Source organism: Gossypium hirsutum, chromosome D11 (assembly GCF_007990345.1).
Source record: "Gossypium hirsutum isolate 1008001.06 chromosome D11, Gossypium_hirsutum_v2.1, whole genome shotgun sequence".
Lineage (NCBI taxonomy): Eukaryota > Viridiplantae > Streptophyta > Magnoliopsida > Malvales > Malvaceae > Gossypium > Gossypium hirsutum.
In genome coordinates this window covers 69,237,431-69,256,077 of record NC_053447.1, presented here as the reverse complement: position 1 = coordinate 69,256,077, position 18,647 = coordinate 69,237,431, and the positions used below count along the sequence as shown (strand labels likewise).

At 33.0% G+C, this 18,647-nt stretch overlaps 2 protein-coding genes across 4 annotated transcripts; both read left to right on the top strand.

The window, feature by feature from the left end:
- The first annotated feature begins 1,377 nt into the window (after positions 1-1,377).
- On the top strand, positions 1,378-5,274 carry LOC107943044 (GDT1-like protein 3). The gene is made up of 9 exons (XM_016876770.2): positions 1,378-1,805; positions 1,913-1,981; positions 2,305-2,448; positions 2,657-2,755; positions 2,937-3,009; positions 3,251-3,336; positions 3,752-3,835; positions 3,951-4,010; positions 4,831-5,274. Exons 1-9 carry the CDS (start codon positions 1,728-1,730, stop codon positions 5,017-5,019), a joined length of 882 nt encoding a protein of 293 aa, XP_016732259.1. The 5' UTR covers positions 1,378-1,727; the 3' UTR covers positions 5,020-5,274.
- Positions 5,275-7,566: 2,292 nt separating this feature from the next.
- Positions 7,567-16,138, top strand: LOC107943042 (plastid division protein CDP1, chloroplastic). 3 transcript variants are annotated; one of them, XR_005920820.1, is made up of 12 exons: positions 7,567-8,201; positions 8,283-8,420; positions 9,028-9,132; positions 9,227-9,349; positions 9,719-10,087; positions 10,215-10,310; positions 10,441-10,560; positions 12,237-12,302; positions 12,368-13,156; positions 13,862-14,052; positions 14,113-14,803; positions 14,995-15,115. XR_005920820.1 is itself a non-coding variant. In XM_041105067.1 (12 exons), the coding sequence occupies exons 1-11, from the start codon at positions 7,794-7,796 to the stop codon at positions 15,077-15,079; spliced, it is 2,490 nt and encodes an 829-aa protein (XP_040961001.1). In that variant the 5' UTR covers positions 7,569-7,793; the 3' UTR covers positions 15,080-15,115; positions 15,923-16,138. The 3 variants fall into 3 exon arrangements, 2 of the variants coding, with proteins under 2 accessions (XP_040961001.1, XP_040961000.1); XM_041105067.1 differs by lacking the exon at positions 14,113-14,803 and adding an exon at positions 15,923-16,138 and having other exon boundaries at positions 7,569-8,201; XM_041105066.1 differs by lacking the exon at positions 14,113-14,803 and adding an exon at positions 15,919-16,138 and having other exon boundaries at positions 7,569-8,201.
- Positions 16,139-18,647: the final 2,509 nt, after the last annotated feature.

The following is an 18,647-nucleotide window of genomic DNA, read 5'->3' as shown; positions in this document are numbered from 1 at the left end:
TCGGCCCGAAATATGGGCCTAAAATTTGGTCTAGGCCTGGCCAGGGAAAAGATTCTTAAGCTCGAGCCCAGCCCGGCCCGGCTGGCCTATTTTTAATAAACACCAAAAATTTATTTTAAAAATAAATAAATAAATAACAGTATTTTAAAAATATTTTAAAATAAAAAAATAAAAAAAATATTTATTTATTATATTCGAGCCGGACTAGGCCGGGCTCGGGCGAAAAAAGTGGTGCCTGAGGCTCGACCCGTTTTCTAAACGGGCCTCGTTTTTTGCCGAAACCCCTATTTCGGGCCTATTTTTTACCCGAACCCTCCCATATTTCGGGCGGGCCATCGGGCCGGGCCAGGCCGCCTGGCCCATGAGCACCTCTAGTTTAGTTGATTCCTTTGGCTTTAATATTTTTTTTAGTCTCAAATTTCAATTATGATAAATTATTAGAATTCTTACTTTTTATTACAATTTATATATTAATAAGTAAATACATGATGTTGAAATAAATTTATAAATCATAATTATAATAATTGATGGAAAGTGATTACAACACCAACCATAATTATAATTACAACTACAATTAATATATAAATAAATTAATTATTAATAAAATATAATAATTGTACTTGTAATGCATGACTTTCATTGGTTCACTACTAAGAAAAAAATCCTTTTGTTTTAAACTAATCTTAAACTTTATTTAATAAAAAAGCTTAAATTGACAAAATAATAAAAGCAAAACGCAAAATAGTTCAAAATTTAAGATTACACTTATAACCTAAGTAAACATGAGGAATAGACCGTAATGAGATTATACCCTATATTATAACATCTTAACACTATTCAATAATGTGAGATTACGAGATCTCCAAAATGTTGACAATCAAAACATCGTAATCTCATTCTGGAATGTAACATTACACAAGTCGTAATATTATATTCGATGAACCAAACGTCCCCAAAAAGTCATCTTAATGGCCTAAAAAATGGATTTTGCTATTGGATTATGGTATGTTTAGTCACATAATATTAGGATCCAATTAAACTATGTTATTACATTATTTGCAATCTATCTTATTACCAAACAATAATAATCGATATTCATAGATTAGGCTAGATCACGATCAAATTAAAAAAAAGGCTTGAGCTCGATCTCAAATTTAACTTAATTCAATTCACCCCGATAAAAATATATTTAAAATTATTTAATTTAAATTCGAATTAAATCAAACTATCTCAACAACAAAATTTTTTTACCCAAATTCAAATCTAATCGAATCAAATAAATAATCATATGATTGGATGAATGAACAATTCTAGGCTACTCGCAAATAAAATATGTATACAAGCTTGATGCAAGTTGCAATTAATATTTATTTTTAAAATAAGGTGTTGATTACGATATATATTTAAAATTTTTATCAAAAGTTAACTTTAAACTAAGAAAAATTTAGCTAATCAATAAGAACAGCTAGTGTGTATTTTCGATGGGAAGATCTTCCCCCATTCGCGTCATCTCTTCTCTCTTTTCATACTCTCCGATCTCATTGACTCACAAATGAATCCTTCCATTCTATCAAACGTTCCTTTAGATCTCTATCCCATGTTTCAGATCTCTCTTCTGTGATTCAGTTTTTTGACGTTTTTAGAAAGAAAAAGAATTATCTTTTGATTAAATCTCACGATCCCTCGATTTTCTCTCACAAACCCAGTTTTTTCTTTCATTTTTCGTAATGGGTTTCACTCCAATTCGCTTTCTCTTCATTGTTTCCTTTTTCTTCTTCGTTTTCGCTTCCGTTACTTTTTCTCAGGTATTATTCATCCCTCTTTTTACTTTAAAAAAAAATTAAAGCCTTTTTTTTTTCAAATTTATGTAAATAATTAAAATGGGGTTTTACTTGTTTGTTTAATTTACTAGGATTCAGGTTTTCAAGCTGAGAAGGAGGAATCTGATGGGTCAATTAAAGATCTCGGCCGCCGCGGCATGGTTTGCTTTCCCCACCCCCTTTTTTTTGCTGTTTGTTTGTTGGGAAAATTAGAAATTATAGAGTTCAAATGGCTTATTTAGTTTTATTTTGTGGAGAATTATTTCTTTAACTTGTTTTTTAATTGCTTAGTTATTAACTGTTTCTAATTTAATTCACATGAAAGCGTAAACTTTAGCTTCATTTTGAGATTTTCATGTTTTAACTTGCAACTTACAATGTTATGCAACCTCTTCATCCTTGGGAATTGTGGGTTCTTCTTAAAGATGTTGTAATTTGTGTTGGTATTTGAATTATATTGATGAGTTGATTTATGGGAGTACAGATTGTTTCAAAGAACTCTGAGAATGGTGTACTAGACGAGAAGGTCGGTACCGATTCCATAGGTACTAATCTTGGTTTCGATCCAGCTGGTCTCGGCGTCCTTGATGCATTCTTTGCAAGTTTTTCCATGATAATTGTCAGTGAGGTTTGTGCATTGAGTTCTCTCTCTCTCTCTCTATATATATATTTGAAAAATGATATGATTGTCCACTGATCTTACTATCATGTGCTTGAAAGGAAGATTTTCTACTAAGATGCATGTCAAATGGCTATTCCATTGCCAACTATTTTACTTAAATTCATCACATATATATATATTTTATAACTGATATGTTATATGGATACAATGACAGATTGGAGATGAAACTTTTATAATAGCAGCTCTTATGGCTATGCGACACCCAAAGTCAACTGTTTTATCCGGTGCATTAGCTGCCCTGTTTGTTATGACAGTAAGTTAGCTGTTCCCATTTTTTTTCTTGACCTATGAAATGTTTCAAGTCCCTGCCCCTTTTTTCTGTTCCATAGAATACAATTCAATTGCATGGTGTGATGAAAATGCTTTTGGTACTGCCTAAGATATTTATTCTAAAGTCATAATGTTATCAGTATTCAATTTTTCTTGCCAATTAGGTACTTTCCACTGGACTAGGTAGGATTGTACCGAATTTGATATCAAGGAAGCACACAAATAGTGCAGCTACAGGTATATATATTGACTTTGTCTTTTCACGTTATTCTTAGGGCTAGGGTTGAGCAAGAAAACCGAGACAACCTAATTTTTCTTCAAAACCGAATCAAACTGTTATTGCCCCTAGTTTATGTACCATGAATTTTTCATAATAGGTTTTCTTGTGTTCATTTTGTTTTTTGCTCGCCATGCATTAATCTTTTTCCTGACTTCATTGTATGGTCATTTTGTTATAACCATTTGTGATGATACACAGTTCTCTATGCATTTTTTGGGCTTCGGTTACTTTACATTGCTTGGAGAGCAGATACAAAGGGGTCTCAGAAAAAGGAAATGGAAGAAGTATGTCTCTCTAACTCTCAGTTTGATCTTTCCTTTTATGCATCCATTTTACATATATAAGAGATGCTTCTCACAATAAAAAAATCGGTATAAGGTGACATTTAATTTTGCGGAAGTCTAAATGTTTATACTTGTAATTTTGTGAGTCGGATTACCAAAGTGTTTCCTTTCTCCGTTTTCTACACTATGAAAGGTTGGAAAAGCTCATGTTCCTTTTCGGGGAAGTGTGTAAATTCTTTTAGAGGATCTTGAACTTTTCTTATTCATGTGTAATGGGTGCACATTCTTTCATATACATATGTATTCTTTGGATTGTAACCTATCTAATATTAATGAGTTGTACTATATTTATAGATTGCATCATATAGCATGTGAACTTCTTTTGAATGCGCTTTTGGTTAACTCGCATTTGCAGGTAGAAGAGAAACTTGAGACTGGCCAAGGGAAGACATATTACCGGCGCTTTCTTACCAGATTTTGTACACCTATCTTTTTGGAGGTTTTGTTTCCACTTTACTCCTCGTCTTAAATATTTACATGTAGTTTATTTTCACTCATTGTTCAAATCATCTATTGTCACTGAATTGTGTTTGTTCTTTTTCCCTTCTATGCAGTCATTTATTTTAACATTTCTAGCCGAATGGGGGGATCGAAGCCAAATTGCCACAATTGCTGTAAGATGATTCCCATCCTTGATCTTAAGTTATTACCATGATTCCAATTTGTTCATTTGTTTCTAATGGTTACTCATATTTTCGGGTTCTTGTTCTTGAGTAGAAGTTTTTAAGGAACAATAGCTAACATGTTTTCTTAAAAATCGCAGATCACCTCTGTTGCTATATAAAAATAATAAACCTCCTTGGTCTTGGCACTTAGGTCAAAAGTTACTTATGCTAGTCTAAAATGATGCAGGAACTTATTTACTATTATTAGATATAAAAAGATGACTAGGATTATTAATTATCTTTATGGTTTAAATCTAGGGTTAGGATTAAACCTTGTGTTGTAAAACAAGTTTTATGGCCATATCATTATTATTTTCTCTCAAGTAATAGACAGAGACCAGAGATGTTGATAACCCTATGTTTTTTTAGAGTTAACAACACCATAAAACCTTAGGTTTTTGACTTATTTACAGAGATACAAGTAAAATTTTTTGATATGTGAAAACCCTTTGATAATAGTATGTAATCAGTAAAAGGAGGTCAATGAAGCCTCGGTTCAATGGTAAGGTTGAGGCCTTGAGAAGTTTAGGATCCGAAGTTCATGTCTCACCATTTGTAAATGTGTGGGTTCTCCTCCAGATTTATTCTGGTTGATTAATTAGTTCGATCGAATTGAATTAGTTGTTGAGTTAGTTATCCAGTTCAATACTTGTAATGATTGATTCTATTGAAACTGTTGTAATCTTTTAAAAAAAAAAAACTGGTCTGTAATCGGTGCAAAGAGTTACAATAAAGTTTTTCATCACTAGTTTTCTTTCTGATGTTTCAGCTAGCAACACATAAAAATGCAGTGGGGGTAGCGGTGGGAGCCATAATAGGACACACCATCTGTACGTCACTGGCCGTGGTGGGAGGGAGCATGTTGGCGGCCAAGATCTCGCAGCGAACAGTGGCCGCAATCGGCGGCTTTCTCTTCCTTGGCTTTTCCCTTTCCTCGTATTTCTATCCTCCCCTATGATGATTTGTAGGTTAAACATGATTCTTTTGAAGAACCCAACTCCCGTTGCTCCTTTCAATTCAATTTTTCTCATTGTTTTTGCCTTTATAGTTTATATATGCAACACTGAAAGTGTTTTATACTAACTGGTTAAAAACCAGATCAATGTCCTTTTCCTTTTTTTTGTACACATGCATACATGTATGGTTTCTTAGGGTAAGGTGTTATCAATCAAGTTTTTCGTCAATCAATTTTAATCTTAAATGTCGGTTTTTATCTACTGTGTTTAAATATATATAGTTTTTTTGCCTTTTATATAGTTTATACGTGTATGTATTTCCCAACCTGATGTACAGATATTGCCCCGAAGCACGTTTCAGGTGAGCCGGAAAGCTGTATGCTTTGCAGTAGTAGAACCAGTGCTTCGGGTTGATGTCCTCTTCACAAATGTCGTTTTATATCTGATCCGTGGCATCTCTGCAAGTGAGATCAAGAGGGTGTTTGTGGTGCTTATGCATTGCGGTACTTGGTAACGAAGTGTAGCCGAAGTCCAAGGCAAAGTTGTAAGGCCTCATTACGGTAACCATAACCGGTGTAATCACTGCATTTGTTTCCCATGCCGAAAAAGGGGACGCCCATGTGCTTTGTGTTTAACAATGTTCGAGAATGAACTGCACTGAACATCGAGGTTGAAAAGGCATTGCTTGCGGTTGGCGAAGCCATGGCACTATTGACTACCTTTTCATTGAGGGTTAAGGGTTAAATTGTGTGGATGCTTGACAACCATAGCCATTATGTTAATATCCCCTCCCAAAAGATGGTTGCTCGAATCACTGGTTCCTTCAAGGAAATAGAATTGTGTAACAAGATGGCAGAATTGTGTAACAAGATGGCAATGGTCTATGATTTCAATGGTGTTGGGCAAAAATCTACATTCTTCATGGAGTATTTACTTGGCATGGTGTACATACAAGTAAGGGCAACATTCACCGTCTATGTCACAGGCGTCGATGTAAATGAGAGTAGCTTCATCAAGTGGATGAATTGGTGTTTGTGATTTTCAGGTTTGATAATGCATCAACGAAGCAAAGTGCATTTGACGTTGAGATCGAACTTGCAAGCAGAGCAGTGATAAACGAAGCCTCAACATGTTTTGTGACGAAAATTGCAGATGCAACTGGAATAGTACAGTCCGGGATGGTCGCGGTGGTAGAGGTGATTAATCTTAGGGATAACATCGAACATTTCATTTGAAAGAAGAATTCACACCGAGAGCAATTGTATCCAAGACCATATATCACTTCCTTGTATTCGAAGCAACAAACATTTTCGTCATGATTTCCAACGAAAACCGACTAATATCGGTGGCTGAACTGCTTGAGCTCTAGGAAATCCCAAGGTCACTCGATAGGGCAGAAAGTGCATGAGACGTCAAGGTCGAACTCGCATGAAAAACAATGGTAAACAAACCCGTTGCAAGATTCATCACAAAAATCATAGACATTCGACTTATTGAGTAGGGGGATTAGGTTGGACTGAACAATGGTTTCTCACAGACTAATCAATCTCTTTGCCTCCAACATGGTTTTTGGTGAAGATCAATGGATGTGTGTGGCTAAAATGTTGCAGATTCAAATCTCTCAGTCTTCTTGAAAATAAAAAAATATTTTTATTATATAAATTAAATTCAGGCTAGATCTAGTTGACTCGATACACAAATTTCCTTGTCCAAAACCATCTTAAGTCGAACCAAGCCTACTGGACAAGTCTATATGCAAGTACTACATTTCATAAAGACATATTCTCTCTACTATCTAGGATCAATTAGAGATATTCATACACACTGAGTTTAGTCAGGTTCATATATAACATAAAATCTATATATAATTATTTGATCCAACTACCGTATTTAAAAATAATTAACTTAATCCCATATAAATTCATTTATATTATTTTTAAATTTATTTTTATTTAATATTTATAAATAATTAAACTAAACTCATTTAACTCTATTTATATAGAAATTTGCTAAACCAAGATCGTCTGTCTATATATTTTTTATTTTTAAATATGATATTCATTATTTACTATTTTGCCATTTCATATATTTCATATATATATATATTTGGTAGAACCATTTCGTATATTTTTAGTAAATTAAAAAAAAAACCTGTACGAATGTTTTCGTTTTATGTTATTAGCGTATTAAGTGTTGAAATTTAAAGGCTAAAGATGTTTGAATTTTGATTTACAAATTTACGATGTTTAAAATTATTTTATGTAAAAAAAACTATAAAAGGGAAGGGGAAGGAGAGCTTTGGAGAGGGGATGAGAATAAAGAGAGGGTCATAAAATAAAGATCTTAACAATTGAGTGATTTAATTGAAAACTTTCGAATAGTTTAGTGACAAGTTTATAACTTTTTGAAGTTGAGTGATCAAAATATAAAATTATTAATAGTTTAGTGACTTTGAGTGTAATTTATCCCTAAATTTAATTATAAAACATTTTCTAAAATAATAAATTAACCAAACCGAAGGAATATTAACCTTTAAAAAAGATCGGACCGCTATCCGGACCGACGGCATTAGCACTTTTTAGCTTTACCCATCAATTTTTGTTCTTTTTTTCAATTTTTCCATTGAGCTAAACAAACGCAATCTAAATCCATAAACACGAAATAACAGCAATTCACTCAAATAATTCCGTTAAATTTCATTCATGTAAACAAATAAGCTTCCATTTTTTTCTAATTTTTTTTCCAATTTTTTTTCAATTTTTTTTTGGAGTGGGAAATGGCACTGAGTAATTTGACGTTGGCTCCTATTGTTCCTCCTTCTTCTTCGTCTTCTTGTTGTTGTTTCTTCATTCGTAGCTCTAGTTACTGTGAGGTTTCAGGTTTTGAAACCCTAATCAAATCAAACGGCTACCGTTTTCCGACCGTGAGAAGCCGATTTCAGTCCGGTGCTATCGACACTCGTGGCGTCGGCATTGTGGAGAACAACAACAACGCGGCGCCTGTTTCGTCTTCTCCTTCTTCCTCCGTCGTTGGAAACGCGGTCGTTGACATACCGGTTAGTTGTTACCAGCTGATCGGCGTTTCGAGTCAAGCTGAGAAAGATGAGATTGTGAAGTCGGTGATGAATTTGAAGGGCAGTGAGGTTGATGATGGTTATACTAGTGACGTTGTCGTTTCTCGTCAGGTAAAACTATCGAAGAAATCGTTTTTTTTGTATTTTTAAATATTTTTTATTGTTTCAGTGTCGTTTCACTCTTTATTGTAGGAGATTCTGATGGATGTGAGGGATAAGCTACTTTTCGAAACGGAGTACGCTGGAAATGTGAAGGAGAAGATTCCGCCGAAATCATCTCTTCAAATTCCATGGCGTTGGTTGCCTGCTGCTGTTTGCCTTCTTCAAGAGGTGCAATTCTCTAATTTGTAGTTATTATAATTAGGTGATATTGTTAATTAGAGTATTTGGGTGATATTGTTGAACATTTAGAGAAATAATGTTCGATTTGCATTTGAATGTAAAAGTAAGTGCTAGAAGTTATTAAATTTAAGAAAACAGTGTTCATGGTTACCACTATGTTTGAATTGGTGTTATATTTTAGTCATTTGGTCCTTATAAAACAAGTGTGACTTCACATTCTATTTTGTGCTTTTGCTTTAAAATTTTGAGGAAGCATTGCAAAAGGTAATAAGCTAATGAGACCTGGGATTTCATATTTGCTCGTTATGTTTAAGAAAATTTTAAATAGGCTAATTGGCTTTCATAAAACATTAGTGAATGGCTAAAAATGTACAAGTATAACAGATAGTCAAATGTAATTGTTGCATATCAAGTTAAAATTGTACATTTTGTTATTAATAAAGTTAAAATTTTAACTTATTATTATTCAAAAATCATATCATCTAAATTTACATATTTATTTATTTGCTTTTGGAAGTATACCGTAAGTAGCAAAAACATCTTTTTTCTGCTTGGATAGATAGAACTGATATGGTATGGGTTTCTTGTGTATTAGGTTGGAGAAGAGGAGCTTGTCCTTGAAGTTGGGAGGGCAGCTATTCAGCGTACAGATGCTAAGCCATATATTCATGATTTGCTTTTATCAATGGCACTTGCTGAGGTGAGATAAATAGGTGAAGAGCTTAGCATCTTTTACCAGCTTTAACATCAACTTTGCTATGCCCACTTTTCTTATAATAGGTGCTTTCTTGAAGTGTTCAATCGCAAAGATTGGTTTCGAAAAGAACAAGGTCTCTGAAGGATTTGAAGCTCTTGCTCGTGCTCAGTGTCTTCTGAGGAGTACAAAATCTCTTAAACAAATGATGTTGTTATCTCAGGTAATTGTTGTTTCTATTTTATGCTTTTGCCTTCATTTTACTTATTCAAGGATTTCCACAACTTGCTTTGCTTTAATCAGTAATAGGCATCCTCTTGGTTTCTTGTGTGCTAATGACAATGGTAATTGTCATTAGCACACTGTTTGTAACCAAAAAAAAAAAAAAAAGGGTAAACAGAGCCAAACAATACAAAATTTCTAATGAATTCTTCTGATGGCTAAGAATTGAATATATTTTGCATAGTGACAACTGCAATAATGTCGGAGGATAGGTGCCGCATTTAGACAATCTGTAATTATGTGCTTTCCTTATTCTTGAAGGTTTAGTAATAGCCTTCTGTTTACATTAATTATTTGCTATGGTTCTTAGATAGAAGAATCTTTGGAGGAACTTGCACCTGCGTGCACATTGGAATTATTAGGCTTGCCTCGATCACCTGAAAATGCTGACAGGCGACGAGGTGCGATTGCTGCCTTGCGCGAACTGCTCAGACAGGGGCTTGATGTGGAATCTTCTTGCCAGGTCCAAGATTGGTCAAGCTTCTTGAGCCAAGCTCTTAATCGGCTGTTGGCCTCAGAAGTAGTTGATATTCTTCCCTGGGATAATTTAGCTATGGCAAGGAAGAATAAGAAATCAATTGAATCACAGAATCAAAGGGTTGTAATTGATTTTACCTGTTTCTACATGGCATTGATTGCTCATATTGCTCTTGGATTTTCAAGCAGGCAAACTGATCTGGTAATCTCTCCATTCTGCTTGGTCTCTGAATAATAACTCGGGGGTTCTGCTTTGGAGTGGTTGGGTGAGGAGACTGTTTTCTATCAATACTTTGTTATTGTTGTTATTTTTTACTACATTTTTGTAGATTATCAAAGCAAAAACTATATGCGAGTGTTTGATAACATCCGAGGGTACTGATCTAAAGCTTGAGGAGGCTTTCTGCTTGTTCCTTCTTGGACAGGTATAGATTTTATATCTTCCCCTTACCTAATGTTGCATTTAAATATTGTAAAAGTTGAAAGTTTTGTGTCTTTGGAAGCTGGAGCATTTTTTCATCGAAATACTTTTATAACTCATATGTTGGTTATTAGGGAAGTGAGGCTGAGATTATTGAAAAGCTTCAACAGCTTGAATCAGATTCAAATCCTGCTCCCCAAAATTCTATTACAGGAAAGGAGAAACTAAGCAGCTCTAGTACAAATTCCTCACTGGTATGTCTCAAACCATCTTCCTGCTTATGCATCTAAGATTGCAGTGAGTAGAAAGTTCAACAGTTGGGAGATCAAATATGCTTAATTTTTACTCTTTTGACTGTGGATGTTACCTTTTTGATTCATTATTACTTATTTTGGATTGACTATCAAATTGTGATTTTATGTTTGCTTAGGAACTTTAGGAGAATTAGGGAGTCGGTGTGTTATTTCAGGTAATGAATGTTACATATAATGTAGTGACTTGTTTAAAGATTAATAGAGGGGGTGATGGAGCATTGCTCACTAGCAGTAATTTAACCAAGGGTAAGCCTTGAGCCCTATCTATTTTCCTTGGTGATCGATCAATTTGTTGGTATATGCTTTTGTAAATGATATATCAATCTGGTGGGTGAGATGAGAGCCATGACTAATGCTTGAGCTATGGAGGGAAACCATAGAATCAAAAGTGTTTAGTAAATCTACAAGAAAGTTTATGAGATGAACACTCAGTAAAGGACTGGCAATGAAGCAAGTGTAAAAATTAGAGAAAAAGATATATACTGCAAAGTGATTTGTTTTAGTATCTTGGCTCAATCATGCAAACATAGGAGAAATTACTTGTGTGACAGCAAATACCTCTTAAGCTTAAGGCAGACTTCTGCATGATAGCAATAACACCACAATTGCTTTATGCTATTGAATTTTGGGTGGTTAAGCAAAGATGGAAGTAGTTAAACGAGGATGCTGCAAAAATATTTGAGCTTATTAAAAAAAAAGGATTGTGAATGCACACAGGCCTTCAGGAAAAGGTGGAAACAGTAGTAAGCATAAAACATGGAGGTGTGTGTAATGGTTTGGCTATGTGGGACAGAGGTCTGTAAATGCTTTTGTTGGGAGTCTATGATTTAATGGCGAAAGTTCATTTCAAAAGCAGGAAGGATTCTGCAATGAAGAGATAGGAGAAAACTTGCAATTTAGCGTTTAATGATATTACCCTAATTAGGATTCTGAAAAGAACACAATGTTCCTTGTAGCTGATTCCATGAGGTAGATACAACATTGTCAGGGCACATACCTAGGTGCTAAGGTACTGTGTCAATCAAGCAAAGCTCCTTACACCCCTTCAGGAAGGTGTGTTCAATAAGATGCATGTCTTTTGTGCCTAGGCATTTGCTTTTTTCCTTCTCCTAGGCTAAAGGCAGAGAAAAAACATGCCTGACTCTAGTGTCCTTTGGTTTCTCAAGTTTTTCTCATCTTTTGTTAGCTATTGTTTCAGTGGTTAAAAGGGGACATTTTCTACTCTATTTATGGGAATAAAAAATTAGTGGTCATAAAAGGGACGTTGCTTGTGATAATTCATGTCTTTTGGAGCACATTAGGTACTGTAATGGTGTAATCTCTAATATTTTTTAAGCTATTAGACACAATACAGAGAATGCTTTTATCCTGTAGTTATTAATTTTCCTTTTGAAATTAGTGTCTCCACTCAAGTGAGCACACCTTTTTGCACCTGGGGTGATTTTTATTTTTTCTTCATTCCTTATCTTATGTTTTGAAGACGGGTAAGTTGGTGAGGTTGTGCATTTGAAAATAGTCATTATTCAGTCACTAGTTGGATCGTGTCGTTTGAAGTTCTTGTTTATCATCAAGATTGATGCATTCTCTAATATCAAACTGACTTCTGACTTAATCAGGAAATTTGGCTGAAGGATGCTGTGCTTTCTCTCTTTCCTGATACAAGAGATTGTTCTCCTTCTTTGGTAAGAGCACAATGATTGAGTTATCAGATTAACAAGGATGTACTAACATATGTACTTGTCTGCAGGCCAACTATTTTGGTGGTGAAAGAAGAGCTCCTAGGAGCAAGAAAATTAAAGGTTCCCCTCAAACCATCCCTAATCTAGGCCATAGATCACTACCTACTGCTCTTGCATCGGAGAGGAAAGATTTTGAGGATTCCCTTCCCCGTATGAAATCTTCTCTTCATATTGTGTCAGCTGTTAAGCAATTAGGACCAACTGATTTGCAGAGTCCTTTGGTAATGGGTGACAGTAGCGGTGGAAGCAATGTCAGTGCATCTTCTGTTCAGTTGGAAAGAAAATTTGGAGTAAACCAGAATAAAACTTGGGAAAGCTGGTTTTCGCAAAGTAATGTCACCGAAAGGGTAACTTTTGTTGCTATATTAGGGTGCATTGTTTTAACAAGCTGTAAGCTATCTGGAATGAACTTAAGTGGGGTCAGGCGTATGTCAATATGGGCCTCCAGTAAACCACATATGAACACAAGTTCCCTTACCAGTAAAGGAGATTCTTTCTTGGATTACAATATAGGCTCTCCTCGTAACAAGGCAAGTGGTATTGGTGTTAGGATAAAGAAACTTTTGGATTTGGCTAAGGTTCAATTCATGAACCCTTCTGAAGCTAGGAATTCAAGAACTTCCTGCCTTCCTGCTAGCCTGTCAACTTCAATCACGACAGTTGACACAAAGCAAATGTCTGTGGAAGAAGCTGAAGCTCTTGTCAGGCAATGGCAAGCAATTAAAGCTGAAGCTCTCGGACCTAACCATCAGGTTGATACCCTCTCTGAAGCCCTTGATGAGTCAATGTTAATTCAGGTAAAATCTATTGAAGGGTCTCGTTTAATTTCATGCTTTTGTTATGTTAACAATAAAATGATACATGAACTTTCTCTTGTCTCCTTGCCTGACCACCCGAACCTCAGAAGGGAGGATAAGAAAGGTTAAAACTCTGTTGCTCAGACTCTTAATTTTTGTTGAAGTACCCCTGTCCGGTTCTCCTGTTTGACACCTGGACATGAGAACATGAAAGGATCCTCCAAATACATGGAACAACTTAGAAAAACCTAACCATACCTGTGTCAGACACAGACCCATACTCCACACTTACATCTAGGTCCAATCAGCATAGGTTAAAAGGAGTGTCTACCGTTGATCAGTTAGTGCCACTTGTGTATTCTTTGGTAAATAAGAACATTGCTTCTGGAGAAACTGATTTTAGATATTATTGATGATGGCAAATTGTCTGTGATTTAGCGCTGCCTATTTGATTTTATTTCCCTCATGCGGTGAAAAGGAACAGCACGTGTTAATCAAAATTTGGGGGAGCTTGATCAGTCTAAAAAATTTAATGAATGTCGTCTGAACTAAACATTTGGAAAATCAAAACCAAAATAAAATCAAGATTCAATCATTTCTGAGATTTTTCGATTTTCAAAACTGAACATTTGCAAGACACTAACTCTGAATTCATGATGTGTAAAACCTTTGAATTCCTTTTGTTGACATTATTGTGGTCTGCAGTGGCAAGCTTTGGCCGACATGGCGAAAGCTAGATGTTGTTATTGGAGATTTGTTTTGCTGCAATTGACCATTCTGCGAGCGGACATTCTATTGGATATTCACAGGGGGGAGATTGCTGAAATTGAGGCTCTCCTAGAGGAAGCAGCAGAGCTTGTCGATGAGTCTCAGCCAAAGAATCCTAATTATTACAGGTAAGCAAATACACATTGGGTTACTCTATTTTCAGAGCTCTGAATGTATCATATTTGCAGTTTAGGTAAAAAGACCTCTTTAGTCTTTCTTAATTTTGAAATTGAGCAAATTGGTCCCTCTCAAAAAAATTGGAGCAATTTAATCCTTGTCAATTTTGAAAACGAGCAATTAAGGACAATTAATCATTGCATTAATGTCTTCAGTCAATTGTATTAGTTTTGATTGGTATAACAACAAATTTAGCTCTTGATGTTTACATGTTTAGTTAATTTGGTCTAGATTTTAGAAATTTCAACAAATTTAGCCTCACCATTTACACATTAACATAAATGTTGCAGGCTAAATTTGTTAAATCGTTACCAAATTGACGGAATGTGTGAACTTTAAGGGCTAAATTTGTTATTATACCAATCAAAGTTATGTAGAATTGACAGAAAACATTAACGATGTGATTAATTGTCCTTAATTAATTACTTTTGAATTTGACTGGGATTAAATTGCTCCGATTTTTTTGAGAGGGACCAATTTGCTATTTTTTGAAATTGAGAGGGACTGGAGAGATATTTTTACCACAGATTTACACTGCTTAAAAACATGCTGAGGGGTCGAAGCCGTGGCAAAGGCTGAGGCCTGAGGTCTGAGGTCTTGAATCCTGACTGCCCAAGTTCGAGTCCTACCATGCACAATTATGCATGTGTAGGTTTTAGTCCGGATCATTTGCAGTTATTCGTCCATACGTGCATTATAATGGTTTGATTCTACTTTATAGTTACTCCTACTTGTACTTGGATTGTATTTCTACTTGTAAAAAAAATTCTTTCAAAAATCACGCTGAGGGAAAATTTTCTACATTTTACCTGCCAATGCATTACCATCAACTCTAGAACTCGAAATTGTTTCATTGGACTGAGATGTATTCGGTTTTTTATCGATTTTTGCAGCACATATAAAATCCGATATATTCTTAGAAGGCAAGATGATGGATCATGGAAATTCTGTGGAGGTGACATTGAAATGCCATCATGAGACCAAAAACAGACAGCATATGCATAACAAGCCACGGTCAGTTTGACTGCTAATCTTTTTCATAACTTAGTTTCTAGTTTCTAATTGAAGCCTTTGTGTTATAATAAGTCTAATAGTTTATGGATGGATTTGCCTGATTAGAAAAGATCTAACAATTTTTAAATGTCCAAATCCAACCTTTTGAGAACCTATTTTCTATTTATTTTTTTATTTTATTGTAAAATTGGGTTTTTTTTTTTTGCTTTACACACACTGTTAAGTTATATAATGGCTGTATGTTTCGGTAGTAATGGATAGATCCATGCGGCTATATTAAATTAGGCTTGGTTTTGAGGTGGTTCTTTCTTAAGATTTCAGTTAGATCTATAGCAATTCATGTATTCATATCGTGTTCGTGTTATGCTTCACGATATAATCATGTTTGTGGAATTATAAACTTTTATATATTGGGTTAACAAATGCTGTTAGTCTTTGTATTTTAATAAAATCTGCGATTTAGTCCCTGAACTTAAAAAGTTGAAAATTAAGTACTCTTTACTTTTTTCTATTTAAAAATTATAGTCCGATCATTGTCGTTGGTAGTTTTCGTCAAAATTTGTTAACACGTTAAAGTTTTTGTCAATCATATGAAGATGGCTTAATCATGTCAAGCTGATAAATTTTGATAGGAAATAGTAATAGTGTTTTAATGATTGGACTGAAATTTTTAAATAAAAAAAAGTAAGAGGACATAATTTTTAATTTTTTAATTACATGACTAAATATCAAATTTTGTGGAAGTATAGGGACTTAACAGCAGATTTGAACTTATATATTGACACTTGTATTGTTGGAACCAGACAGGACTAGCCGATTGAACCGAAAATGGTTCACTATATTGGTTCAGACATAGTTTGGCCTTTGAGTGAATTGCTTGGAATAGGTAAAAACAGAGAAACCAGGACAAAGCAGATGGTTGAATCGGTTTATAAAATTTTTAATATATTTTAAGTGTTTATTTAATTATTGTCAGACTCACGAATCACAAGTCTGTTAAATAAAAAATTGGTTTGATCTTTAGAGCATTGATTGACAAGTTAGTAATTTTAGAGTGTTCATTTTGGTCATTTAAAATGTTTTCATTTTAGTCATTCAAGTGTTAAATTTGTAACGCTAGTTGACTATATATATTATATCATATTTACATTTTTGTTTTAGTCATTCAATTTTTAAATAGTTTTCATTTCGGTTATAAAAAAATCTCTCTTTTTTAAGTATTGATTGGGTTAAAAAAAATTATGAATTAAAGTGAAAAAGAGGTAGAATCTAAAATAACACATGAAATTGTCAAATTGTACATCTTTATCTTAATTTTGAATTTTTAAAAAAAAATAATATTGAAAACTTAAATATCTAAACATCAAATAAATTAAATAAATTGTTAAATTTTTTTATTTGATATTGTCAACTATTTATTACTATAATATTAAAATTAATTAATTTAATATTTTAAATTTTAAAATAGGTTTTTGAGTTAGCTTTAACAAAAATAATTCAAATAACTCATATTTAATAACTACTTACAAAACATAATTTTTTTTTATTATATGATGTCAAATCTTCAAAGGAAGTTTTCTTAATTAAACAAATTAATTGCTTCTTTTTTTCCTTCTTTTAGGTAAAGAAGTGAAAAACTATGAAATTTTTGTCAAATATGAATTATTTGAGTTGATTTTAATTTGGAAACTTTAAATAAAATTTAAAATTTTAGTAAATCAAATTAATTAATTTGAATATTATAGTAATAAATTGACTAACACTATTAAGGGATAAAAGTTTTTAGTAATTTATTTAATTGGTTTTGATGTTTTGAAATTTACTATTTAATATTGAAAAAAAATAGAACTTTTAGCAAGAGGGTAAATATGAGTTATTTGAATGCATTATTTTAGTTTTTATCGTTTTTTACTTTAATTCTTAATTTTTTTTCTTTTACTTTGATCAATACTTAAAAAATATATATTTTTGGGTGACCAAAATAAAAATGTAAATATGATATGATGTATATCGTCGTTAAAGATTTAGTACATGAGTGACTAAAATAGAAGTGTACTAAAAATTGAGTGACGAAATTATAAAAATTTCATTTTAGTCCTAACATAAAAGTGCACTAAAAGTTTGGATGATTAGTTTTTTATTATTATCTTTGATCAATGATATAAAATTGCCTTTATTATAATATTATTGTATAATTTTAATTTAATCTTTCACATTTTTTAACATCCATACCAATATACCATCGTTTATTTATTACATATACAAAAGATGATCTAATATTAAATTTATTCATTTTTTAATATAGTTAGTGTCACGTGTTTTTATCAAATAAAAAATTATATAATAATGCTTTCTTTTATTCTTAATAAAAATTTCAGTTATTAATATATTATCTATTTAGGGCGAAGTCTAAATAATATTGGGAGGGGTGGAAATAAGTTATATATTTTTATAATAGTAAAAATGTAATTTTATCCTTAATAGTATGTCTTTATAATATTTAAAAGATTAAATTAATTTTTATCATTTGGGAAACAAAAAGTAATTTTACTATATACTAATTTAAAATTTTATAAATTATAAAAGTATCAAAAAAGTGAAAATTTTTATTTTGGGGTGGGGGAGAGGGAGTCACTTGCTAGCCCCCTAGCTTCGCTCCTACATCTATCTATACTATTATATTTATTTGAAATATTTTATTGAGTTTGTGTTACGGATTAGTTGAGCATAAATTCAAATATGAAATTATCAAAACACTCTTTCATATACAAATTAAATTATTGCCGAAACTATTTTTGAAATTGACTTTTATCTAAAAAACAAAAAATTGGAGTCGTCACTAATCCTTTTTATAAGGTGTGATCGGGTCACCTCGTAATTTGATCGTTTTAGTAAAGGGTTTGATTTACTAAATTAATGATTTTTGGTCTAAGAAATTTAGGAAATGGGTTTGGGATTCGATTACGCATGAGAAAGGATTAGCACTCTCGTGACACTCAAAATTGGTACCTAGTTCATTACTTGATGTCTTAGTGTTGAGAATTAAAAATTTGAAGGGAGTTTAAAACACGATCTCTTTTTGTATTAAGGCATTACTAAATTAATTTTCATGAAAAGCGCTTATTTCAAGTTAATCGAAAAGGAATGATCATGTCCCGTGAGTTAGGACATAATGCCTTAAATCCTCGAAATCAAGAATAAACGCCATTTGATCGTTGCTTGAATCTCGTTTTTATATTTTTGAAATGGACATTCGATTATTTCGGTTTTAGAAAGAAGCCATATCCCGTGAGTTAGGAACACGACTCTTCTAATTCCAAGAACAATGAACATTGCCTCGGTTTAAAAAATTTCTTTTTTTTATGCATCGTGCATTTAGCTTATTCGGGCATAATATACAAATAGATAAATGTTTAAACCTAATGTTTGATGTACTGATAATGAAATAATTTAAAATGGATATGTGGGTAGAATGATAAATAATAAGTAAATAAAGAATACTATAATAATAACATAATTATAATTAATATTA

Bases quoted from the DNA above. Each gene is read 5' to 3' on its own strand.
- LOC107943044 (XM_016876770.2), top strand. From the start codon at position 1,728: ATGGGTTTCACTCCAATTCGCTTTCTCTTCATTGTTTCCTTTTTCTTC. The intron at 2,449-2,656 runs GTTTGTGCATTG...ATACAATGACAG, and splicing joins CCATGATAATTGTCAGTGAG to ATTGGAGATGAAACTTTTAT. The intron at 2,756-2,936 runs GTAAGTTAGCTG...CTTGCCAATTAG, and splicing joins CTGCCCTGTTTGTTATGACA to GTACTTTCCACTGGACTAGG.
- LOC107943042 (XM_041105067.1), top strand. From the start codon at position 7,794: ATGGCACTGAGTAATTTGACGTTGGCTCCTATTGTTCCTCCTTCTTCT. The intron at 9,133-9,226 runs GTGAGATAAATA...GCTTTCTTGAAG, and splicing joins TATCAATGGCACTTGCTGAG to TGTTCAATCGCAAAGATTGG. The intron at 10,311-10,440 runs GTATAGATTTTA...GTTGGTTATTAG, and splicing joins GCTTGTTCCTTCTTGGACAG to GGAAGTGAGGCTGAGATTAT.